At 34.3% G+C, this 27,267-nt stretch overlaps 1 protein-coding gene across 1 annotated transcript; it reads right to left on the bottom strand.

The window, feature by feature from the left end:
• On the bottom strand, positions 1-26,896 carry LOC122055964 (c-Myc-binding protein homolog). The gene is made up of 5 exons (XM_042617677.1): positions 26,681-26,896; positions 13,103-13,175; positions 12,960-13,008; positions 2,270-2,393; positions 1-365 (listed from the first exon to the last, which is right to left on the bottom strand). Exons 1-5 carry the CDS (start codon positions 26,681-26,683, stop codon positions 288-290), a joined length of 327 nt encoding a protein of 108 aa, XP_042473611.1. The 5' UTR covers positions 26,684-26,896; the 3' UTR covers positions 1-287.
• Between the last annotated feature and the right edge of the window lie 371 nt (positions 26,897-27,267).

Below are 27,267 nucleotides of genomic sequence, written 5' to 3'. Positions count from 1 at the left end.
TTTATATTAATAATCATTTTATATTTTATAATTCCTTTTGAAATAAGTATTGGTGCATTTAGTTATACATAAACATTGAAGGGAATGTCTATATCATTCAGTCCTTTCAAAATCTGATAGCTGCTCACAACAGGGAAAGTTTGGAAACAATTGATGAATAACGACGTTTTGGATACAGATATACTTGGTTTTTCTTTCCTTTCCTGTGATCTATTGCATAAAAATGTTCCGACAAACAAATTCTAGAATTTGTTATAACAGCTTGTAACAAATTCCGGGCGAGTCCTTCACAATCCATCTTTCTGTTTATCTCCGTCAGCAAAGTCCTTGTTGGTTGACACCTTCAAGCTCCGTAGCTCCTCAAGCTGCAATTGAGCACCAAAATTCAGAATCATATCGTTAAAAATTTGGAGCACCAAAAAAATGCAGATTCATTCTTCCTCTGTTTCATTATTTTTCAATGAGCTAGAGTGGATGATCATGGACGGAGACAGAATCTTACAAAGAGCAGTGAAGTATGGTGGCAAAAGGCGATTCGCTCACCCCAGCGCCCCCGCTAACCCGTTTATAAGTCAATACGGAGGAGGTAAATTACGGATGGCTACTAGCCATTAATGCAGGTGGCCAAGGCATGGGAGAAGGTATGCTCGGACGCACCGAATTTCAACCCTAAACCTCATGTGGCAACAACCCATGAATCATATACAGAACAACTGATGCAAAACGTAGGTACGGTAAGTATTTTCTTGCAGATCCGTAAAATAAACTATTGATAGTGGAAGTGGAAAACCAAAAATATTCCAGGTCCATTGAAGGTACAAGAAGAAGACCCATCAAATATAAATCCTACAACAAAGAAAATGAAAAATATGAATTTTAATAATGTATTGTCATACATATATTATAAAATTAATTAATTGATTTGGCACCCATCAACCAAACCTTTAAACCCAAATCCGTGCCATAATTGTCACAAGCATGGATTGAAATCTATTACCGTACCAAATGAAACGGTTGAAATGTATTATTCCGATAAATTATTAAAACTTGATACTAAATACCCCTGTACCATTATATCAATCAAGCCAATGAGTATCATGCTAAAATTGAGATAATAATATTTTTTTTAAGTGTCTCCCCATACAAGATGATGTCAAAATCGAAGCTTTCCAAATAGAAAACAAACATAGAATTACCTATATAGTTATCTTGTCTTTTTCTTCTTATCTCTTTCTTTCACCTTCAATTCGCCACTGGCACCATAAAGCGAAACATCAACACGATACTGAGACACGGCTTGAGATTTCAAACCTTGGTTTGACCAAGTAACCATAACTTTCATAGGATCTGCCCCAAATTTGTTCAATGAGTATTCAAGTACCAGCAAGGTATTCATGGTACCTGGCCTGGAACTATTACACCTACCAAATGGTCCTCGGCTTTATATTCATACTAAGCAGATCAATAAATACACCAACCACATCCATGAGGTCTTTTCCACAAATGATTTTGAGGTCCCAAAATAAACCCCAGCAATACCATGGATTGTGGATTGTGTAGCTTAAAATTGTGATGTCGCTACAGACTTAAACAAGATTGGCATTTTGCTCATGTGGGAACATGATCTGCCCATTAATCATCCTGCAATGTGTAACAAACAAAATTCCATTCATCCCACTCTAATTTGTGTCAGCCAAATAGTATGTGGGGCATGTATTGAATTCAATCCTAAATGCAGACAACTAATGGAGTGTGCATGCAGGATGGATAGGGAAAGAGGTTACACCAATCACCAAGGTTGACAATTTTTACCATATGACAAAACAAGGACACATTTTGATGCCATACCACATCAAAACCGTGATATAGATGTGGCTGTATTCATGTTCCATTTGGAGTTCAGAGACCTTAATAGGTTTCGTAATATCAAGCCAAACCTTCGTGTAATAGTATAGTAACCTGGAAATTAAAAAGAAAATCTCTACTCATTCCTTTTAGTTACATGGTTCCTTCTCTTCAAGTCATATTAGTATTTCTTTTTAAGAAAATACGTCATCATTGCTTCTCTATCTCATTTGACCATATCAAATCATTAGAATTAGCTTATGCAACATCAGAAAAGAACAGAGAAACAATTTAAGCAACAAATAAACAATGTTCAGACTTGATTTTGGATAGAGTAATATGGCTTTGGATACAGAGTAATACAAAATGTTGAAAGGTTCGAGAAAGTAGAAACTGCTCAGGCCAATATTAATAGAACGCTAACCTGTCTACATGTTTCTCTGTGAACTTCCAATAGCTCGTCATATTTCATTTGCAAATCTGACTTCTCAGCTTGTAGCTTTTCATAGTCAGAAATTGATGGGCCACCTAATTTTTGTTGGACAAACCTGAAAAGAGTCTGTCATTATCTATTTAACATTCAATGTTTAGATGAAGAAAAAAAGATAGCTCACAGCTTCCGTTTCGGAGAATAGAACTATTGAAGTATGCTTTAATAAAAGAGCAGGAACAACAAAGACCTGGGGCGTATAAGCAGCTACACATGCTAATTATTTACATGCTCTGAAAAATGCACTGGTCTAACCAGTAGGCAAACAATTCTGATTTCATAATGCAGAAATAAAATATTGTAGTGTAATATTTTAAGAAATAATTCTTTGTATCTATAGACTCAATATAAAAAACTTAAGCATACTAATTCTATTTAAAACATAGGTGTAAATAAGTTACACCATAATCTAAGTTAAATGACATGACCTATAGAGCTAAAATATTATATTGCAATATTTTTTTATAGTGACTAATTACAAGTTATAGACGATACAAAAATTATTAATTCTATCCAAATCTCTAATTCTATTTATAACATAAGCACAAAAGTAGGAATGCCATAAACATATTTTTTATTTTTATCTTACTGGTACAAAGAAAGACTTGGGAAATCTTAAAAGCGGTCAAACCAGGTCAAAACTGAGATAAACAGGATCTGGATTCACAGGATTGGTTATGTTTGATAATGACCAAATGTAATTTCTCACTGAACCCAATTAGATTAGAAAAGGCACAACCATTTCATAATAATCATCCCAGTCACCTCCCTCCCACTATTTTTTGCACCCTTCAGCCTTCACCATGCGGTCCAGCCGCTGTCCTTCCAACCATCAACCAGCATTTGCAATCACATAGTAATCTCTTCTTCAATGAGGGATGGAACGCAACTACGTGATTCTTGCGTTCCCTTCCCATTTCTGACACAATCACTCGTCTAATTTTCTCACCAGCATGCTATGTATGTTGTGATTGTTTATCTAAGAATCATCATTTGATTATTATGATTGATCTTTAAAAAAGTATGATTGATCTTATAAGAATCATTACCTGCCACATATGATCTTCAAAAAAGTAGGGTATTGGCTTTACAAATCAACCGCCTATGCAGATTTGGAAGTGGACCACATAATGATTGCAAATAGGATATAAAAAGTTTGCATATGCTTCAGTTTTAAATTGTTTATTGTTAACCAAGTTGACTTACAACCCCATACTACCCTACTTGACAGCTTGTACATTTATTTTGCAAGTGATGAACACTTTAGATATTAATGATATGCATTGTTCCTTATATATTATCTATTAGACATTGTTTTGTTGATTGCTATTGCTTGCTAATTTCATATATTTATTGTAGTATGATAGACAAAATATTTTCTCTATATGGAAGTATGAATTAGATGTATTGATTAATAAATACTTTATTGTATAAATTAGCATATTCGAGAATTTATGCTGATGCCGATAGGATTGTACTGAGTAATGAATCTTATAAGATATATGCTAATTTGCATTATAATAATGAGAACAATGTCAAAGTCTATAGTCTTATTTGCATTTTCTACGCTCTTTTCCAAAAGCTTTACACTCACTCCACGAGCGTTCTAGTAACAACGAGTCTCTTTCCTATTGAAGAAAAATCAAAACTAATGCTTATGTTATTAACTATCCAATAGAATTGAACATTAGTCATTTTTAAAGTAGAGAACTTAATTATTTGATCCTACTTCCTTATCTATTGATTACCCACAAATTGAGCACCCTCATCTCTAGTGGATTCACTTGTCGCTACACATCGTCAATACCATAAGTCAAGCAAATAGTTGACACATAGACAATGTTAGTTCTTGATGAAAGTTTTTAGAGGTACCTAATCCATAGTAGAGGACTTCAGAAAACAACATGGACCATAGAAGATGAAGTTCAATAAATCACACCAAAAATATTCTATAAGATCAAACAAAGTGGTAAAGACAACCCTTGATTGACGACTCATACCTATGCTTGACGATAAAAGTCTTAATCAAGATTTTCCAATCTCCATAGAATAGTGAAGATGTTCTTGGTGGGGGAGAATAATGTCGTAATGATTTTATTTTTTTAAATTTGTTTTGAAGACCTATTTGTTGGGATCTATAACGAAAAATAAATTAAAAACACAGCATAAATTGATCCCTCCGGAAATCCATGCTAATGCAGAACTACTCTAACGAATAAGATTGTTACCTTTGATGCGTGAACAACTCTTAGAAGATTGCTAGTCCGGCCGATTTGAAAACAATCAGAATGTCCTTGCCTCTACAATAGCCACACGAGTACATTCTTCGTTCATCCCACGAACTCGAAAATTTGGACAGTCTCACAAAACTTTTCCTTCTTGCTAGAGGTGGCTATTTAAAGTGGCAATCCAAGAAGAAGCCAACTCTTCACCTTTTTGCCCTCTTTAAAGAGAGGGCTATTTAAGGTGAAGATTAAAAAAAAAAAAAAAACCTAACCATTAGGATTTCTTGTAATGGGCTTTCTAGTTGGGTTGGGCTTAAAAGAAAGAACAAAAATATTAGATTAACTCATTAAACCAATAAGCCTTTAAAATCTAATTAGATTACCAATTATTCCAATAAGTCCAAAACTCAATTAGATTAACTTATTAATCCAATAAGCTTAAGGTTCGAACAACAACAACAACCAAGTCTTATCCCACTAGGTAGGGTCGACTATATGGATCATTTTACGTCATTGAGCTCTATCTCCTACTATATCACATCTATACTTAAATAAATTTTATCTTGTTTTATTGTTGCTAATCAAATCTTTTTTTGGTCTTCCTCTTCCTCGTTTGATATGTGTTTGTCATAGTTTCACATCACTTAACTGGAGCATTTATTCGAAACCATAAAATAAACTTATCTCCAAATCAACATGCTCTGTGTGTGACCCATTAGATTCTTGTAACATTGACAGTGTTTTTAAAACTATTTTAGATACACAAGCAATGAGTGTCATCTAGCAATGCATCATTGCTACCCAATGACGAGAATATCGAGATCCGACCTAACCTGTTTGTGACCATTATCTTGTATAACTTATTCCTTTTGTCCTTGATATCTAGATTGATTCATGAGGCATAGACCATGTCATCTATGTGTATCTTAATTTCTAAGTAAACTCATTTAACCAAATAAATTTAAGATTTTATATTAACTTATTTGAGCATTGTCATGTATTTTGGTAGTCCTACTCAATCAAGGAGCTTACAGATATCTCTTCCATTATATGAAAGGGGCAAATCCTATCTACATCACTCACATCTCTCTACATAACTCATTGCATACCCCGTGAACATCTTTATAATCACCTTGTTACAAGTGATGTTTGTCAATGTTAAAGTACACAACTTCTTATGTAGGGAACTGTAGTGATTTCAGATCTAAGGATTATTTATACAAATAGTCATTATGAGAATGTTTATACCGTAGTTATTTTAGAAGGGGAGCCTTGGCGCAACGGTAAAGTTGTTGTCATGTGACCAAAAGGTCACGGGTTCGAATCCTGAAAACAACCTCTTGCAAAAAGCAGGGTAAGGCTGCATACAATGGATCCTTCCCCAGGACCCTGCATGGCGGGAGCTTCGTGCACCCGGATACCTTTTAAACTTCTCATGGCGGATCAATTCAGTACATATTTTCTAATATATACTCATATGTCAACTTGATATTTTATATTCATGACTTGTGAAATCAAGTCATCAATTGACCTACATTCTAGTTTCAACGCATTAATATTGCATTAACATTTGACTAGGAATATTTAAGAGTAATGTTTATGTAAATATCGACACCCTCCCATAATAAATTCAACCAATTGATATACTGTAAATTAGAACCTACTATTCTAGGGCATTATTATATTTATTCAGCTAACACAAACATGAAGCAGATATAATAACCAAAACATTGTCTTTTATTGATAAATATGATACAATATATGTGAAGCCAATCAACTTATGATTAGCTCTTAGAGCTGACACTAACAATCTCCCACTAACACTAGAGTCAATCACTGAAGTATCTAATACTAAGTGACCTAGTGTTAGATTAGAATACCGTGTCGAATCAATTGAAACGGGTGAAATATCTCGTTCCACCCACCGACTAGCACCGGCACGACCCTAGCATTGGCATGACCTAGCAACAGAGAGGCGTCACACTACCCCGCGACGGCAGTGGAGGCATCACGTGACCAACGCGGCCGCGTGGGAAGAGTCGCGCTATCCCCGCAGCTATGTTGGAGTCGCGTGAACTCGTGGTCGTGCGCAATCACGCACTTCGCAAGTAGGTTGAGTGTTTTTTTTAATTAAAACTTAGATTGATTAATCTACTCCTAGTTAAAACAGGAATAATATAAAGAGACATTATTAACCCTAATAAAATTATCTAATTAATTATATATTCTATTTATTTTAATTCTAAAAAATATTAAAAATTATTTATTTACTATTTTTATATTTATTTCCTTTTTAAAAATATATTTTTTATATTTTTATATTTTAAATATTTTATATTTTAATTAATATACTATATATTTAAAACATACTAGAATTATATCAGCGCGGTACGACACGATACCGAAACCGTATCATTCCGATCCAAAAGCGAAACCTCAGCATGGGTCAAAATTTTAAACCTTGCATAGCGTGACCATGATGCTTCCTCTATGCTAAAGCCTTGGCCAATGGATCCGCAATGTTGTCATAGTCGGTACTCTGCATATCGTTACATTTCCTCTATCGAGGAGAAACAATTCTCAAGTCAAATCTTCAATAGGACAAGGATATCATTTCCAGAAGTATGTAATCTACATACAAGATCAGAAAGATGATGATGCTCCCACTAACCTTATGTAAACACAAGGTTCATCTTCGTTCTTAATGAAACCAAACTCCTTTATTGCATCATTGAATCAAAGATTCTATTTTCTAAAAGTTTGCTTTAATCTATAAATGGATCTTTGCAACTTACATACTTTTCAAGCATCCTTTGGATCCACAAAATCCTCAGGTTGTGTCAGGTACACATCCTCGAGTAGATTTTCATTAAGGAATGCAGTTTTGACATCCATCTGCCATATCTGCGTAGAGCTTATTCTACTCGAAAAAGTTGTTGCTCCACAACTTCTTATAATGCAACGGATTCATAATCCAAAATACTTTGTGGTGCCTGCTCAATTTCCATCAAGGTTACAATGCTAATTTGTGTATCTCAAATTTCTTCAAGATCTAATTTTCTTCCACTAGTTCTTCTAGAAATAAATTCTTTTTATAAAAACATTATTTCTGACGATAAATATCCCTTCATTTCCTTGGGTTATCCTACAAAATAACACTTATCTGATTTGGGTCATAATTTTGAGACTTGACGTCGAACATAAGTCTCACAACCTTAATTTTTCATGAAAGACATCTTGGAACTCTTCTCAGTCCATATCGTATATGGTGTCTTCATGACTGCCTTAGACGGAACTCGATTAAGAGTAAATGCAGTCGTCACCAGAGCATGTCCCCAAACGAAGAAGGAAGATCTATCGGACTTATTATTGATCGTATCATATCTAATAAAGTATGATTTTTCCGTTCTGATACACCATTCCATTGTGATGTGTCAATGGAGTGAGTTGGGATATTATCCCAAAATCAACCAGATGATCATGAAACTCTTGGCTTAGGTACTCACCACCTCGATCTGATTGAAGTATCTTAATACTTTTGTTAAGTTGGTTTTGTACTTCATTCTTAAATTCTTTAAACTTTTCAAAGGATTATGATTTACATCTACTGAAATCATCAGTAAAAGTAATGAAGTATTGATAGCCTCCTCTAACTACAACATATATCAATGTGTATTAGTCTTAACAAATCATTAGCTCATTCGTTGTGTCCACTAAAAGGAATTTTTGTCATCTTACCTAGTAGACAAGATTCACATACCTCATATGATTCAAAATCAAATAAGTGCAAAAGTTCATCCTTATGAAGTTTTGATATACGTTTCTCATTTATGGGGCCCAAGCGACAATGTCATATATGTTTGGTTTGAATCATTAGATTTTAACTGTTTTGTATTTATGTTATATATTGAGTTTTCAAGGTCTAGAACATAATCTTATACACTATAATAAAACATGTCATTTAAATAAATAAAACATGTGTCCTTTATTATAAATAAAAATCTTTTCTTGTCCAAACAAGAAGTAGAAATTATGTTCCTAGTCAAAGCATGCATAAAATAGTACTCCTCAAGTTCCAAAACAAGAGGGCAAAGATAGGCAATATGTTCCTATAGGTATAGCAGTAACTTTTATGTCATTGTCTACTCATAGGTCAACTTCGGCCTTTATCAACGATCTACTCTTTCTAAGCTCCTGCACATTTATACAAATGTGAGACGCACAGTCAATATCTAATTCCTATGAAAAAAATAGATAGATTGACTTTTATAACATATATACCTGAGGCAGACTTCTTTTCCCTTTTACTTCCTCTAGTTACAATCGGCAGTTCCTCTTTCAATGTCCAGTCTTACCATAGTGGAAGCAAGTTCCTTCCATAGCCACCCCACCTTTAGGTTTCAATGCATGAGACTTGGTGTTGCCTTTGGTTTGGGTCTTACCCCTTTAGGCTTCCATTTGCCTTTGCTCTTTTGCACCATTAATATGGTACCAGGCTTAGTCTTCCTAAGATTGAATTTGACAGTTCTCAACCGTAGTTTACCCACACTACTAGCTACAAATCCCAATAACAATAACACTCAAGTGGGACAAAATCCATATTTATACCGCATCATGAGTTAGCTTTGGCTAATCACCCAAGACTTGGATATATTAGGTTGATAACGTTTATCAATTGCATCGTATGCAACTCTTGGATAGTTAGGTGAACAAAACTATTGGTTCTTTTGCCCAACGAATGACCATATGTCTCTAAGTTCTCAATTAGGTAACTTAGTTAAATCACACCCAAAGTTGAATAGTTGGAAATCACAATTGTCCTGTCACACTCTACCGAGATAAATTGAATCAGTTTGCTTTGGCAAACATGTCTACAATTGATCAAGATAGTAGTAAGTACCAAACTTTAGTAGACATACTAAATTGACCTAATTATGGTAAAACTATTAATTAGACATGCATCACATTCAAGCATGACATACTTCAACATATATGCAAAATAAGTAAATAAACATGACATAGTTATGGCTCATCTACTATGATCTTCTTAAGCTAATGAGAGGATAGAAAAGTCAACCTAGGGAATTGCATCTTCTCTAAGTGCTTCCTTAGTTGTGATGTGTTGTTCGCCTCCTTTTCAATCGTCGTCTGATATTATACTAGCACTATTTAATTTGTGCATTACAAAGAAGAGAAACCTCGAGTTACATTCGAGGAGAGTCCGATGAGAAGAGAAATCCTTTTACAACTTGAAGTATAAAGTGAAAAGGCACGACACGTAGGTCATATTATAAATTTACAGCACATACACATAATCCAATCAGATTGGATAATGAGTCATAACCATGCACCATGGCAAACATCACATGTAACAAATTTATGACATCATTTTATTATGATTCCAATTAACGATTTATATGACGAAACTATACGAGGTCCTAGAGGTAGCGCCCCAAGGATTTATGATTCTTCGAATGAAACCGGATTGTAGCACGTGTTTATATTTAACATGAAGATTTCACAATCACTGCATTTTGATCAACACAAACTATTTCATTCTAGACAAATCAAAACAACACCCGTCAAAGCCACTCATGAATCATTCCGAGCAAATCATAATAAACACATGTTCATTCGTGTATATCAAATATAAAACAAGACGGAGAATGCATTCGCAAGTGGCTCTGATACCACGGGATGTATAGCAAAAAAACAAATTAAAAACTCAACGGAAACTGATCCCTCCAGAGATCCATACAAATGCAAAACTACTCTAGCGAATAGGATTGTTACCTTTGATCCGTGAACAACTCTTATAAGACTACTAGTCCGACCGATTTGAGTGCGATCAGAATATCCGCGCCTCTACGGTATCCACACGAGCACTTCTTTGTTCGTCCCACGAACTCAGAAATTTGGAAAATCTCACACATCTTTTCCTTCTTGCTAAAGATGACTATTTAAGGTGGCAATCCAAGAGAATAACTCTTCACGTTCTTGCTAACTCTTCACCTTCTTACCCTCTTTAAAGAGATGGTTATTTAAGGTGGCAATAAAGAGATAATTATTTAAGGTGGCAATCAAAGAAGGAGCTAACTCTTCACCTTCTTGTTAACTCTTCACCTTGTTGCCCTCTTTAAGGAGATGGCTATTTAAGGTGGAAGTCAAAGAAGAAGCTAACTCTTCACCTTCGTGTTAACTTTTCACCTTTTTGCCCTCTTTAAAGAGATAGCTATTTAAGGTGGCAATAAAGAGATGGCTATTTAAGGTGGCGATTAAAGAAGAAGTTTCACCTTCGTACTAACTTTTCACCTTCTTGCCCTTTTTAAGAGATTGCTATTTAAGGTGAAGATAAAAAAAGAAACCCTAACCATTAGGGTTTCTTATAGTGGGATTTCTAGTTGGTTTGGGCTTAAAAGGAAGAATAAGAATATTGAATTAACTCATTAAACCAATAAGCCTTTAAGATCTAATTGGATTAACTCATTAATCCAATAAGTCCAAAACTCAATTAAATTAACTTATTAATCCAACAAGCTTAAGGTCCGAAACCATAAAATAAATCTAATCTCCAAATCAAAATGCTCTTTGTGTGACCCATTAGGTTCTCGTAATGTTGACAACGTTTCTAAAAATATTTTAGATACACAAGCAATGAGTGATATCTAGCAATGCATCATTGCTACCCAAGTGACAAGAATGTCGAAATCTGACCTAACCTGTCTATGACCATTATCTCGTATAACTCATTCTTTTTGTCTTTGATATCAAGATTGATTCACGAGGCATAAACCATGTGATCCTCTCATCAATTTACATGTTTCTTGATCTCTAAGTAGATTCACTTAACCTAATAAGTTTAATATCTCATATTGACTTATTTGAGCATAGTCATGCATTTCAGTAGTCCCACTCAATCAAAGGGCCTACAGATATCTCTTCCATTATATGGAAAGAACCAATCTCATCAACATCACTCACATTTCTCTGTATAGCTCATTACATACCTAGTGAACGACTTTATAGTCTATCTTGTTACATGTAACGTTTGTCGATGTCAAAGTACATAATTCCTTAGATAAGGAACCATAGTACTTCAGGTATAAGGACTATTTATACTAATAGTCAATATAAGAATATTTGACACTCATAAACGATCTATGAAACTTCTCATCGCAGGTTAATTCAGTACATATTCTCTAATATATACTCATGTGTAAACTTGATATTTTATATCCATGACTTATGAGATCAAGTCATCAGTTATCTGCATACATGTTAGTCTGAACACATTAATATTACTTTTGTTTATTAAACTAGGAATATTTAAAAGTAGTGTTCTATATATATATATATATATATATATATATATATATCGCCAGCCACCCACATTCAATTCAACCGATTGATATGTTGTAGATTAGAATCTATTATTCTAGGGCATTATTATATTTATTCAGCTAGCATAGACATGAAGCAAATATAATAACCAAAGCATTGTCTTTTTTTGATAAATATGATACAATATATTCTAAATTAATCAGCTTATGATTGGCTTAGGGCGGACACTAACACTATTACTATAGAAACTAGTCAAAATATACAAGGAAAAACTTGGAATCTATTTTTATGAAAATAGTTGGGATAATAGCTCCACTTTTCACTCTATAAGGGACTCGATCATGTTTTGGTTGTTTGCGTGTTTCTCATTGGTCTGTGTTAGATCCATGGTGCATATGCTATGCAGTGGATCGGCTAAATAATGCCTGCAGAACTTTTTGAAATCTTGATTTGTGTATGCTCGTGCTGATGGTCAAGGGCCTCCAATTTTAATTCATTCCTTACTACATGTAGCTATTAGGAATTCAAATGTTCTGCTTGACAATGAAATGGGAGACATTTTCATCTCTATCAACTATGAATTTTCAGGAGCAATCTGTGAGTGGGATTATATGGGAAGGATATCAAATGGATCTTGATGTTTGTTGTGCTCTAAACTGAGGAGTATTCGTTAATGTAAAAGACATTGCTTGCAGAGCTTGAATGACTTTTCCAATTTTCCTATTTCCCAGGTTTTATAAGTATATCACAGCATCAGAAGATAAACAAGTTTTTTTTTGGCTGAGTCACTCCAATCGAACCATGAGACCCTCAACCAAGTAGGTCATCTAGTTAGATGATCGGCCTGTTTTAAATCTATTAATTGTGAAATGAAAGAGCTCTACGTAAGTACATTTACACATTTTTTATACACAAGTAATTTTCCCTAATTATCAAGGACGGTATTAGTGCAAGTAAACTATTTTTTAAAATTTCTCAGAACAAGTTCATAAAACAACTTTACTAAGCTCTTTATTCAGATTAGCTTCTGACTGCAGCTAAACAGTTCAAGAACTTACTCCAAGGCAGAAGAAGGCTTGTCGTTTTCTTCATAAAGTGCAACAAGAACTACACAGAGTAACAATGTCATAATGTAGTTTATCACTGCAAAGATCGACAATTTATAACCCTTATAAACCAGGAAATAATTAAAAAGAAAAACCTTTAGTGAGAGCATCAAGCACACCACTTGATTCCAGATACTTCCTGAAAGATTCCTTTTTAGCTTCCCTTTCCTGAAAAATAAATTCTCACTATGAAACACTGAAATTGAGTAAAAAAAGATAAAACAAGAAAGAACATCCAAAGGGCAAAATATATAGTAGTCATGTGATATTATTAATGTATCTCATCGCAAACTTTCATCTGTTGCAACAGCTAAAATTACTTTTACAAACTGCAATTTGTTACTTAGATTACTTTAAATATAGAATATACATCTTATAGCTTCTTTTATGAACATAAGTCCAGGTCTTGGTTCTGAACATGTGATAGATCTAGAAAGTCTTTGTTTAAGCTTGAGATTCATTTGAACGTTTCATTGCGACCACATTACAAAGTATAGATACGAATTCCCCATAAGTTGTAGTATAAGAACACAGGAAACAGGAACTTACCACTTCATGGAGGATGCCAATCTAAGAATAAGGTTCATGCATCTGCGATTTAATGAAAACATGTAGATACCGGTAAATACCAACTTTCTTAACTGACAAACAACACACTTCAGTTGTGTGGGAGATTCTCCGGAATATTTCATAATATCCAACTGTTGTACAAAGCTTTAACTTCCGTAAGTGTATTGAGGAATTTATGTGCAATGTCATGTACAATTGGCATTTTAAATGGGCCCACTCACACATAGGGTGTAAATGTTTTGAGAGCTATGAACTAAATAGGAGAAAAACTAACAAATATGAATGATGCATAGGCTGATCAAACAATCATGTCAAAAAAACAAAAAATTAAAGCCGCATTACCACACCAAACTATTATTATATACTGACATACTTGCAATGAGAAATTTCCTTTTCAGGTTGGAAAATATTTGTTTTTCAGAAGTAATAAAAGTATATAAATTGCTTTACTTATAATGTTAGTGTCAGCCCTAAGAGTCAATCATAAGTTGATTGACTTAGGATATATTATATCATATTTATCAATAAAATGCAATATTTTGGTTATATATTTGCTTCATGTTTGTGGTATCTGAATAAATATAATAATGCCCAAGAATAGTAAATTCTAATCTATAGTATATCAATCAGTTGAATTAATTGTGGGAGGCAATCAATATATATATATAAAACACTACTTTTAAATATTCCAAATCAAGTGTTAATAAATAAGGGCAATATTAATGTGTTGAAACTAGCATGTAGGTCAACTGATGACTTGATCTCACAAGTCATGGACACATAGGTAAATTGACTGATATGAATGGTGATAGGAGGATCCCTTTTTGGAGAAGAGAAGAGGAGGAGGAACGAAGATGAGGAAGATCGGAAAGGACGGGAGGAAAGGCTGCCCGGAAAAGGGGTAGGTCGGGTGTGATATACCGACCTATCACGTCAGACCAATCGAGCATGTAAAACTGACCGAGCAGGTAGTACTGATCGAGCGTGTAGGACCGGCTGAAAAGATCGACCGAGTAGATCCGATCAGTCAAATATAAAGGATCGATCTGATATAACGAAAATATAACTTTGGGTGGTCCGGAACATAGTAAGGTCGCTCAAGTATGTGAAGTGCCAGTTGAGCAGAGGTACTCGGCCCGGTATATATGATCGACCCGATATAAAGAGTTGGCTGAACATAAAAGTTCTTGACTTTGCACACAATAGACAAAGATCGAACGAACGCGATATACCGACCAAACCTATAAGTCTGGTGGGTAAAGGCTGACCGGGTTCTATAAATCGAACGAACACAAATACATTTGGTCTCATGTAACCCTTGATCGACAGCTAGTTGAAGGAAGGGTTATCGGATAAAGTTGCCTGGATGATTTCAGTCAATGATGTGGGGTCGAACGTGCTTAAAAAATTGGCCGAGCATATGAGTTTGGTGAACAAAGACCGGTCGAGTATAAGAGATCGAGCGAAAGTAGAAACATTTAACATTAAGCTACCTTGAAGACCTATATACATCCGACTAATTAATCTCGATCGATACGATAGGGTCGGCCGAATAGACCGGCCGAGCGTATAGGCGATTAACAGCATACGATCGAACAAAGGAAGAGTTAAAGGGCAAAGGCGTCTTCATATGTCTGATAGATCAACCTTGGTCAGCAGGCTATAACCGCCCAACTTTGATAGACAGGCCGAGTATAAGAAGTAAATTGAGCATAAAGGTCTTCAACCTTACATAGTTTTTGGCACATTTATAATGAAGTCTTTGTCGGGTATAAGTAGCCGACCCGGTATAGAACTAAAACTAGTACGGACAGAATATATTCCACACATGTGCAAATTAAACTTATGTGACTGACCAGGCATATATAACAGGTGAACCATAACAATATACAATCATATGACAGCTTAATTAATTTGCCGGTAAATATCTTCTAGAATTCTCCGCAGGTATGCTAAACGACAAAGAAGGTACATCTGGGGTAAAAAAAAGATTCCTTAAACTATTATTATTGCAGTCCTGGTCGGGTATAAGTAGCCGACCGGGTATAGAACTAAAACTATTACGGACAGAATATATTCCACACATGTGCAAATTAAGCTTATGTGACTGACCAGGCATATATAACAGGTGAACCATAACAATATACAATCATATGACAGCTTAATTAATTTGGCGGTAAATATCTTCTAGAATTCTCTGCAGGTATGCTAAACGACAAAGAAGGTACATCTGGGGTAAGAAAAAGATTCCTTAAACTATTATTATTGCAGTCCTGGCTTACGTCATCTCTTAACAAACTTTAATAAACCGGGGTCCACCTCATGACTGTGGAGGTTAGATGAGGTGGAATAAAAAGGGAAATCCTCTCCACTAGCAAGGTACGCAAACATACGCATTGCATCCAATCAAACCCTGATTCTTCATACAGTTTCTTCTTCTTCGTCTACTTCTCGCCGGAGACTAACTTGAGCATCGCAGGGCCAAGGATTCCCACCCTGATTTTAGGTCACTAACGCTTTGTCAGTTGGTCTCAGTGTGTGCAGGGAGACTAGATCATCTCATTCATCGAACTAAAGAGCTTCCGCTAATCCCCGTAGCCATCTTGCCGGAGTTCTTTTCGATAAGATATCATTCATACGATCCGCTTTGGTTTTCTCGGATCGATCATCTAGTTTTCAGGTGTTCGCGAGGTCCGCTGTGGTTTTCTCGGATCCTCTCTTATTCACCGGTATCAGAATCTGTCATCATCCATCGTCATCCAGTGCTCCATCTCGCAAACTTTCAGACAGGATAATTGACCAACCATTAAAAGTTTCATAGATCGTTATATGAGTGTCATAAATATTCTCATATTGACTATTAGTATAAATAGTCCTTAAATCTGAAGTCACTTCGGTTCCTTACATAAATAGTTATGTACTTTGGCATCGACAAACATCACCTGTAATAAGGTAGATTGTAAAGTCATTCATCGGATTTGCAATAAGCTATACAGAGGGATTGTGAGTGATACAGATGAGATTTGTCCCTTCCATATAATGGAAAAAATATTTGTAGGCCCCTTGCTTGAGTGGGACTACTGAAATGCATGGTCATGCGCAAATAAGTCAATATGAGATATTAAACTTATTTAGTTAAGTTAATTTACTTAAAGATCAAGAAACACATACATTGATGAGAGGATCAGATGGTTTATGCCTCATGAATCAATCTAGATATCAAGGACAAAAAAAAATGGGTTGTACGAGATAATGGTCATAGACAGATTAGGTCGGATCTCGACATTTTCGTCACTTGAGTAGCAATGATGCATTGCTAGATGTCACTCATTGCTTATGTATCTAAAATAGTTTTAGAAACACTGTCAACATTACGAGAACCTAATGGGTCACGAGTTTGATGATTTGGAGATAGGTTTATTTTATGATTTCGAACCTTAAGCTTATTGGATTAATAAATTAATATAATTGGGTTTTGGAATTATTGGATTAATTAGATAATCCAATTAGATCTTACAGGTTTATTGGTTTAATGAGTTAATTCAATCTTCTTGTTCTTTCTTTTAAGCCCAAACCAACTAGAAATCTCACTATAAGAAACCTTAATGGTTAGGTTTTCTTTTTTATCTTCACCTTAAATAGCCATCTCTTAAAAAGGGCAAGAAGGTGAAAAGTTAGTACCAAGGTGAAGCTTCTTCGTTGATTGTCGCCTTAAATAGTCATCTCTTTATTGCCACCTTAAATAAACATCTCTTTAAAGAGGACAAGAACGTAAAAAGTTAGCTTCTTCTTGAATTGTCATCTTAAATAGTCATCTCAAGCAAAAAGGAAAAGGTGTGTGTGCTCTCCAAATTTCTGAGTTCGTTTGATGAACGAAGAACATGCTCATGTGGATATCGTAAAAGCGCGGGCATTCGGATCGCGCTCAAATCGGCCGGACTAGCAATCTTTAAGGGTTGTTCACGTATCAAAGTAACAATCCTGTTCGCTAGAGTAGTTGCAAGAGTAGTTCTACATTCGCATGGATCTCTGGAAGGATCAATTTCCGCTATGTTTTTAATTTGTTTTTCGCTATAGATCTCGTGGTATCAGAGTCACTTGCGAATGTGTTCTCCATCTTGTTTTATATTTGATATAAACGAACAGGCATGTGTTTATTATAATTTGGTCGAAATGGATGGATTTGACGAATGTTGTTTTGATTTGTCTAGAATGAAACAATTTATGTTGATCAAAATGCAATGATTGTGACATCTTCATGTTAAATATAAACACGTGCTACAATCTGATTTCATTCAACGAATCATAAATCCTTGGGGCACTACTACTAGGATCCCGCATGATTTCACCATATAAATCATTAATCGAAGTCATAATAAAATGATGTAATTTGTTACATGTGATGTTTGTCATGGTTCATGGTTATGGCTCATTACCCAATTTAATTGGATTATGTGTATGTGTTGTAAATTCATAATATGGCTTGTGTGTCGTGCCCTTTCACTTCATACTTCAAGTTGTAAAAGGATTTCTCTTCTCACCAGACTCCCTTCAAATATCACTCGAGATTTCTCTTCTTTGTAATGTCCAAATTAGAATTGTGTTAGTATAATACTGAACGACGATTGAAAAGGAGGTCAACAATACATCACAACCATGGAAGTACTTGGAGAACATGCAATTCCCTAGGTTGATTTTTCAATCCTCTCATTGGCTTGATAAGATCGTAGTAGATGGGTCATAACAATGTCATGTTTATTCGTTTATTTTGCATATATGTTGATGTATGTCATGCCTGAATGTGATGTATATCTAATTAGTAGTTTTACCATAATTAGGTCAATTTAGTATGTCTACCAAAGTTTCGTACTCACTACTACCTTAATCAATTGTAGACATGTTTACAAAAGCAAAGTAATTCAATTTATCTGGGTAAAGTGCGACAGGACAATTGTGATATCCAACTATTGAACTTTGGGTGCAACTTAACTAAGTTACCTTAATTGAATTGATAACTTAGAGGCATATGGTCATTCAATGGGCAAAAGAATAAATAGTCTTGTTCACTTAACTATCCAAGAGTTGCATAAGATGCAATTAGTAAACGTTACCTACCTAATATATCCCAAGTCTTGGGATTAGCCAAAGCTAACTCATGATGCGGTACAATATGAATCTTGTCCTACTTGAATGTTATTGTTATTGAGATTTGTAGTTAGTAGTGTGGGTAAACTACGATTACCCACCCACATGACTTGCTCCTACCAAACTTTACATTTTAGTAGGAGAATCATTTAATTAAAGGCCTAATTAGGTGATTTAGGGGGGTGTATTCAATCAAGAGTTGAATGACTTTCATTGACTTTTTTTTAATGATAGACTTTTGTGGAGTTGATTGATTTTTATTGACTTGTATAGAATCTCGTGTAGTTGTGAAAAGAATTCTATGGAGTTCTATAGACTTTTTTGCAAGATTTTTACAGACATTTATAAACTTTTTCATGGAAACTTGTGGATTTATGAGAAAGAAAAATTCGTTTCGTTATTGCCAATATGATAAACATCGCTCTACATTCGATCCGCTATTATATCTCTCCATGCATTAACATTTGCTCGTTGTTGTTCTTGAGTATCAGATAATTGATCAAAGCAATCGACACCATGAACTTGTTCTGGTAAGGATGATGAAGCTTCATTATCTGGTTCAACTAGAAATTCATCAGAACGACACTCCTTGCGAAGAAAATTATGCAATCCGGCACAAACCAAACTTTTTATAATAAAAATTTTATTTTAAAAAAGACCGTAAACTTTAAAAAAAATTAAAGAAAAATAAAAAAACAGTAAACTAATAAAAAAACATAAACTAAAAAAAATCGTAAACTTAAAAAAAAATTAAAGAAAAAAACATAAACTTTAAAAAAAACTTAAACTAAAAAAACGTAAAGTCAAAACTTTAAAAAAAAAACCTAAACTAAAAAAAACAAAAATAAAAAAAAACGTAAAGTTTAAAAACAAAAAAAATAGAGAAAAGCATAAAATTCAAAATAATAATAATAATAAAGTTTAAAAAAAAAACATGTATAGTTAGTTTTGTAACAGAGAGTAACACACCCCTAAAGTAATCTCTATAGTAAACCGCCGACATGATCAAGGTGGTGAAGGAATAACATCGAGAACAATGTTAAATTTGATCAAGGTGATGAAGATTCTTTGTTGAATATGCGTCAAGTTGAACTGTATACTATTGTATTGGTAGGCTCTGGACGGGGCTCAAAGAAATAATCAAAATCGAGGAGCGGAAAGAGAAAGGACTTATTCGTAAAAAATTAAAATAATTTGAAGTCTATAGAAATCTCAAGGGTGAGGAGAAGACTTTTTATTTTATATTTAAATTTGTACCAAGTATTTTGAAGACCTTTCATTGGTTAAAATTTATATCCAAGGAATTCTGAAAGAATTCATGAAAATCTATTAAAATTTTGGATACCAAAAGATTTTCATAGAGTTTTAAAAAGTCGAGTTTGAATACCACATGACTTTTTAAAACTCTATAAAAATCCAATTTGGATACCATTAGATTTCTATAGAGTTTATAAAAGTTTAGATTGAATACATCTAGACTTTTAAAATCCACAAAAGTCATTCAAAGTAATTAAAAGTCCAACATTGAATACACCCCCCTTAAATATGATGCTTATTTCTGTGTTTATTATTGTTGTAGATAACCATATCAACACACACATCTAATATCATCTCACTGCGATCTATCCATGATAAGAATAAGAAACTTGAGAATTGTTCTCAAGCAAAAAAGAAAATTGTATGTCCTAGAGCAGCCTATTTCTAATCCACTCACCTCTAATGCTACTCGTGCTAATAAGGATGCTCATAAGAAACATCAAGATAACACATTGGATGTATCATGTCTTTTGCTTGCCACCATGAACTCTAACCTTCAGAAGCAACATGAGAACATGGATGCTTACGATATGGTTGAGCATCTTAAACAACTATATCAGGGGCAGGCAAGGCAATAGAGATTTGAGCTATCTAAGACTTTATTTCAATGCAAGATGCAAGGAAATTCTGTAGGAACTCATATACTTAAAATGAAAGGATATGTTGAGAACCTTGAAAAATTAGGATTTCCATTGGGTCATAGTTGGCCACTAACCTTGTTCTACAATCATTATCAGAAAGCTATAGTCAATTTGTCATGAACTATAACATGAATGAAATTGATGTCGTTGCTTGAAATATTAAGCATGTTGAGAATCTTAAGAAGACTAAGCCTAGTACCATATTAATGGTGCAAAAGGGCAAAGGCAAATGGAAGCCTAAGGGAAAGGGTAAGACTCAAGCCAAAGGCAAGATCAAGTCTCATGCATTGAAACCTAAAGGTGGGGTGGCTAAGAAAGGAACTTGCTTCCACTATGGTGAGATTGGGCATTGGAAGGAGAAATTGTAAATTATACCTGGAGGAAGTAAAAGGGAAAAAAAAAGTGTGATTTCTGCCTCAAGTATATATGTTATTAGAAGACAATCGATCTATTTTTCTACATGGGTATTAGATACCGGTTGTGCATCTCACATTTGTACAAATGTGTAGGAGCTAAGAAAGAGTAGATCGTTGACAAAAGCTAAAGTGGATCTACGAGTAGGCAATAGTGCAAGAGTTGATGCTATAGCTATAGGAACATATTGTCTATCTTTGCCCAAGGTTTGTTTTGGAACTTAAGGAGTGCTATTATGTGTCTACTTTGACTTGAAATATAATTTCTATTTCTTGTATGGACAATAAAGGATTTTCATTTATAATAAAAGACAAACATTGTTCTATTTATTTAAATGACCTATTCTATTGTAGTGCATAACTAATAAATGGACTCTAGGTTCTAGACCTTGAAAATTCAATGTATAACATAAATACAAAATGATTAAAATCTAATGATTTAAACCAAACATAATATTGTCGCTTGGGCCACATAAATGAGAAACGTATATCAAAACTTTATAAGAATAGACTTTTGGACTCATTTGATTTTGAATCATATGAGATATGTGAATCTTATCTACTAGGCAAGATAACAAAAACTCCTTTTAGTGGACACAACGAATGAGCTAATGATTTGTTAGGACTATTATATAGTGATGTATGTGGCCCTTTCAATAGAGCAGCTAGAGGAGACTATGAAGACTTCATTACTTTTACTGATGATTTCAGTAGATATGGTTATGTGTATCTAATGAAATACAAATCAAAATCCTTGAAAAGTTTAAAGAATTCAAGAATAAAATACAAAACTAACTTGGCAAAAGTATTAAAATACTTCGATCGAGGTGGTGAGTACCTGAGCCAAGAGTTTCATGATTATCTTGTTGATTCTGGGATAATATCCCAACTCACTCCACCTAACAGAAATTCGTACTTTATTAGATATCGTACGATCAATAATGAGTCAGACAAATCTTCCTTTTTTCTTGGAGACATTCTCCAGAGACAGTAGCATTCACTCTTAACCATGTTCTGTCTAAAGCAGTCACGAAGACACCATATACGATATGGACTGGAAAGAGTCCCAAGATGTCTTTCATGAAAAATTGGAGTTGTGAGGCTTATGTTCGACATTAAGTCTCAAAGAAACTAGGGCCCAAATCAAATAAGTGCTATTTTTTAGGATATCCCAAGGAAACGAAGAGATATTACTTTTATAATATCACACAAGACAAAGTGTTTGTCGCCAGAAATGGTATTTTTCTAGAAAGAAATTTATTTCTAGAAGAACTAGTAGGAGAAAAGTAAATCTTAAAGAAATTCGAGATACACAAATTAACACTGAAGCTTTGATGGAAATTGAACCGACACCATAAAATATTGTGGATTATGAATCCGTTGCACCACAAGAAGTTGTGGAACAACTTTTTCGAGTAGAACAAGTTCTACGCAGATCTTATAGGATACATCATCAACCTGAGAAATATTCGTTTCTCCTATCTAATCATAATGATGTAATGCTTATTGATTTGAATGAGCCTATATCCTATCAGGAAACTGTGATGAGCCTATATTCTGATAAATGGCTAGAGGTCATGAGGTCCGAAATGAAATCTATGTATGCCAACCAAGTATGGACTCTAGACCCACGGATCAAATCCATTAGGTGTAAATGGATTTTCAAAAAGAAAACTGGCATGGATGGTCATGTGCATACCCATAAAGGGCGATTGGTAGCTAAAGTATTCAAGCAAATTCATGATATAGAATATGATGAAACTTTTTCACCAGTTGTAAAGTTAAGTCGATTCAAATTTTGCTTGTTATTACTGCTTACTATGATTATAAGATCTGACAGATGAATGTCAAAACTGCATTCCTTAATGGAAATCTACTCGAGGATGTGTACATGACACAACCCGAGGATTTTGTGGATCCAAAGAATGGTGGAAAAGTATGTAAGTAGCAAAGGTCCATTTATAGCTTAAAGTAAGCTTCTAGAAGCTAGAATCTTAGATTCGATAATGTGATTAAGGAGTTTGGTTTCATTAAGAACGAAGATGGACCTTGTGTTTACAAAAGGGTTAGTGGGAGCACCATCATCTTTCTGATCTTGTATGTAGATGACATACTTCTCATTGGAAATGATATCCTTGTCCTAAGTCTATGCAGATTTGATTTTAAAATTATTTCTCCTCGATAGAGGACGTGTATCGATATGCAGAGTACCGATTGATGATAACATTGCGGATCCACTGACCAAGGGTTTAGTACAGAAGAAGCATGATGGTCACACTAGGTCACTCAGTATTAGATACTTCAGTGATTGGCTCTAGTACTAATGAGAGATTGTTAGTGTCAGCCCTAAGAGTCAATCATAAGTTGATTAACTTAAGATATATTATAAAGGCAATGTTTTGGTAATTATATTTGCTTCATGTTTATGCTAACTGAATAAATATAATAATGTCCTAGAATAGTATATTCTGATCTACAACATATCAATTGGATGAATTGAATGTGGGTGGTTGTTGATCTATATAAAACACTGCTATTAAATATTCCTAGTCAAGTGTTAATAAACAAGAACAATATTAATGCATTGAGACTAGCATGCATGTAAGTCAACTGATGACTTGATCTCACAAGTCATGGATATAAAATATCAAGTTGACACATAAATATATATCAGAGAATATGTACTGAATTAACCTGTCATGAGAAGTGTCATTCGTTGTATGAGTGTAATAAACATTCTCATATTGACTATTAGTATAAATAGTCCTTAGACATGAAGTCATTATGGTTCCCTACATAAGGAATTATGTTCTTTGGCATCGACAAACATTACATATAACAAGGTGAACTATAAAGTCATTTACTGGGTATACAATGAGATATACAGAGGGATGTAAGTGATGTAGATAGGATTTATCTCTTCCATATAACTGAAGAGATATCTGTAGGTCCCTTGATTGAGTAGGACTACTTAAATGCATAGTTATGCTCAAATAAGTCAATTTAAGATATTAAATTTATTTGGGTAAGTGAATTTACGTAGAGATCAAGAAACACATAAATTGATGAAAGGATGACACAATATATGTCTCATGAATTAATCTAGATATAAAGGACAAAAGGAATGAATTATACGAGATAATGGTCACAAACAGGTTAGGTCAGATCTCGACATTCTCATCACTTGGGTAGCAATGATACATTGTTAGATGTCACTCACTGCTTGTATATCTAAAATAGTTTTAGAAATACTGTCAACATTACAAGAACCTTATGGGTCACACACAGAGAGCATAGAGCATGTTGATTTGGAGATAGGTTTATGTTATGGTTTCAAACCTTAAGCTTATTGGATTAATAAGTTAATCTAATTGAGTTTTGGATTTAATTCATGGGTTAATCCAATTAGATCTTCAAGGTTTATTGGTTTAATGAGTTAATCCAATATTCTTATTCTTTCTTTTAAGCTCAAACCAACTAGAAAGCCCACTACAAGAAACCCTAATGGTTAGATTTTCTTTTTTATCTTCACCTTAAATATCATCTCATAAAAAGGGTAAGAAGGTGAAAAGTTAGCAAGAAAGTGAAGAATTAGCTTCTTCTTTGATTGTCACCTTAAATAGTCATCTCTTGCCACCTTAAATAGCCATCTCTTTAAAGAGGGCAAGAAGGCGAAGAGTTAGCAAAAAAGTGAAGAGTTAGCTTCTTCTTGAATTGCCACCTTAAATAGTCATCCCTAGCCAGAAGGAAAAGGTGTGAGACTCTCCAAATTTCTGATTTTGTGGGACGAACGAAGAACGTGCTCGTATGGATACCGTAGAGGCGCAGACATTCTGATTGTGCTATCAGCCGAACTAGCAGTCTTGTAAGGGTTGTTCATGCATCATAGGTAACAATCTTATTTGCTAGAGTAGTTGCAAGAGTAGTTCTGCATTCGCATGGATCTCTGGATGGATCAATTTCCGTTACGTTTTTAATTTGTTTTTCACTATAAATCCCAACGCATAAGTCATCTGATAATTTTGGCAGAGGTGAAATAGAGTATGATATGATTAAACCTCTGCCATAATCTATTTCACCTCTACCAATATCTCAGGTGACAAGATGAGTATAATACAAATGCATATGAATAAAGCAATTTAAATTCTTTGATGTAATCATATGTCACCCAAGATTTTGAATATAGGCATCTTTCTTGAAGGTTTTGTGTGTTGCACATGCATGACGCTTGCTCATATCCTTGATTAGTAGTGTGTTTGGATCACCACAGTTTTAATTATCCCTTTCAAACGAAGTTAGTCATCAAGGTTTAGATGCAGTTGGTTCATCACCTGACCTTGGTTCATTTTCTGTATTATTTAAATTGCCACATTTGACAGAATCAGAACCAAGGTCCAGTGATGAACCAAATGCATCTAAACCTGGATGACTAACTGTGTATAAACGGGATAATTAAAATTGTAGTGATCCAAACACATTGCTAATGGAGGATATGAACAAGCATTGTGCATCCGCAACGCACATAAAACCTATAGGAAAGATCTGTATATTAAAAACAGAGTTACAAAAAAGGTAAATTAAGAAAGGATGATTGATCATAAAAAAAGTGGGAAAAGATACAAATGTCTCGTTACAGTTTCTAGAAAATGACCCAAGTTGTGCTATAACACTAACAGTACAATATGGAATCATGAAAAGGATAACGTTATCGATATTGAACAATGAGATTACTATGATAGCTGCAAAGGAGTAACTACTTCAGCCCCCATTTCTTACATCCCTATATCCTTCAAACCTACTATGCTATGATGATGAAACCACCATTGAGTCTTCCATCTCACACCGAGTTGTGGTATAATGCAGAGTTTATCAGCTTAGATGAATGAAGGACTACTAATGGTCTTAAGTACTTTGGACAATGGTTGAACCTAACAAAAATGGGTAAATTTCCTCATCTGGGCATGTCTTTACCAAAACAGCATGCATATATGAGAATGGGTACATGTTATTAGATACTTCCCTTTGTTTGATAAAGGATCAAGGGATGTATACTTGTCTCTTGACTATATATCTTAACTCTGAAACTCAAGGTTAATTCTGTAACTGTAAAATATCAAAAGAACTTGATAGGAAGAGAATCACAGATAACTTAATAGTTACTCCTCGCATTCAACAATTTTCTGTCCAAGTATTGATAAAAATACAGCAAGAAAACTTATAAAAGCATAATTAGAACAGTAGCGCAAAGATTTGTGTTTACATCTTTAACGTTTTCCTTCATGATGTGTAAGCATCAAAGAGAAACAGTCCCTTCTCTTACAGAATCACCACTTGGGGTTTTAATGAAGGTAATGATCCACAAAAAGAAAACATGAAGATATTAGATAAAAGAGCAACCTTTCCAAATTGGGACGCGCATTTCAAGAATCAGAAGGAAGAGGGAAAATAGAGCAAGGAAATTTCCACGCGATCGCATCCGACCCCAGATGTTTAAAACTATCAATTCAAAGGATATGTCCTTTGTAACATTAAGGCGAAAGGAAACATCAGATTCCGGAAAAGAGGGAAGGCAATAAGCGAGGCATACCATGGTCTTTAAATCATCAAACTGCCACCAAATCCTGCCAAAAGAACCGTTCTTTCCAAGGGAATGAGTAAAGGAGAACAGATACGGAGAAGACTTCCAACCGAGGGTGGAAAGAAGCCCCAGATCCGCCGGCGGTAGCGGCGGCGGAGGTGAAGGGCTTCGCACCGCCACCGGGAGACGAGAATAAATTAACTATAATAATTATTTAGCAACGACACAATAAATTGGTGGGATGTAAGAGATTGGATTACCAATACGCCCTTCTGCTCGAATGAGACCGCGGAGTGTTCGGGAGAGTTTTACTCGTTTTAAAATAATTTTTATAGAAATTATTTAAAAATTAGTGAGTAGTTAAAGTATGAAATATTTGGAAATAGAAGTTACACACTTAAATTAATATATAAGATAAAATTTGAGTTTCCGGTAAATAATTATTTTTAAATTTAATTTCTAGTTAAATAATGATAATATCATTAAATTATATAAATTAAATTTTTAAAATTATCTAAAAATAATTTGGATATACTTTATATAATTATTATTATATTTTAAATATTATATCAAAATTAATTTTTTTTTTATAACAT

This window comes from Zingiber officinale, chromosome 1B (genome assembly GCF_018446385.1).
Source record: "Zingiber officinale cultivar Zhangliang chromosome 1B, Zo_v1.1, whole genome shotgun sequence".
Classification (NCBI taxonomy): Eukaryota; Viridiplantae; Streptophyta; class Magnoliopsida; order Zingiberales; family Zingiberaceae; genus Zingiber; species Zingiber officinale.
This window is presented reverse-complemented; position numbering and strand designations above follow the sequence as displayed.

Coding starts and splice junctions, on each gene's coding strand:
- LOC122055964 (XM_042617677.1), bottom strand. Junction 13,009..13,102: donor GCTTGATGCTCTCACTAAAG/GTTTTTCTTTTT, acceptor TACTCTGTGTAG/TTCTTGTTGCACTTTATGAA. Junction 366..2,269: donor ACAGAGAAACATGTAGACAG/GTTAGCGTTCTA, acceptor GCTCAATTGCAG/CTTGAGGAGCTACGGAGCTT.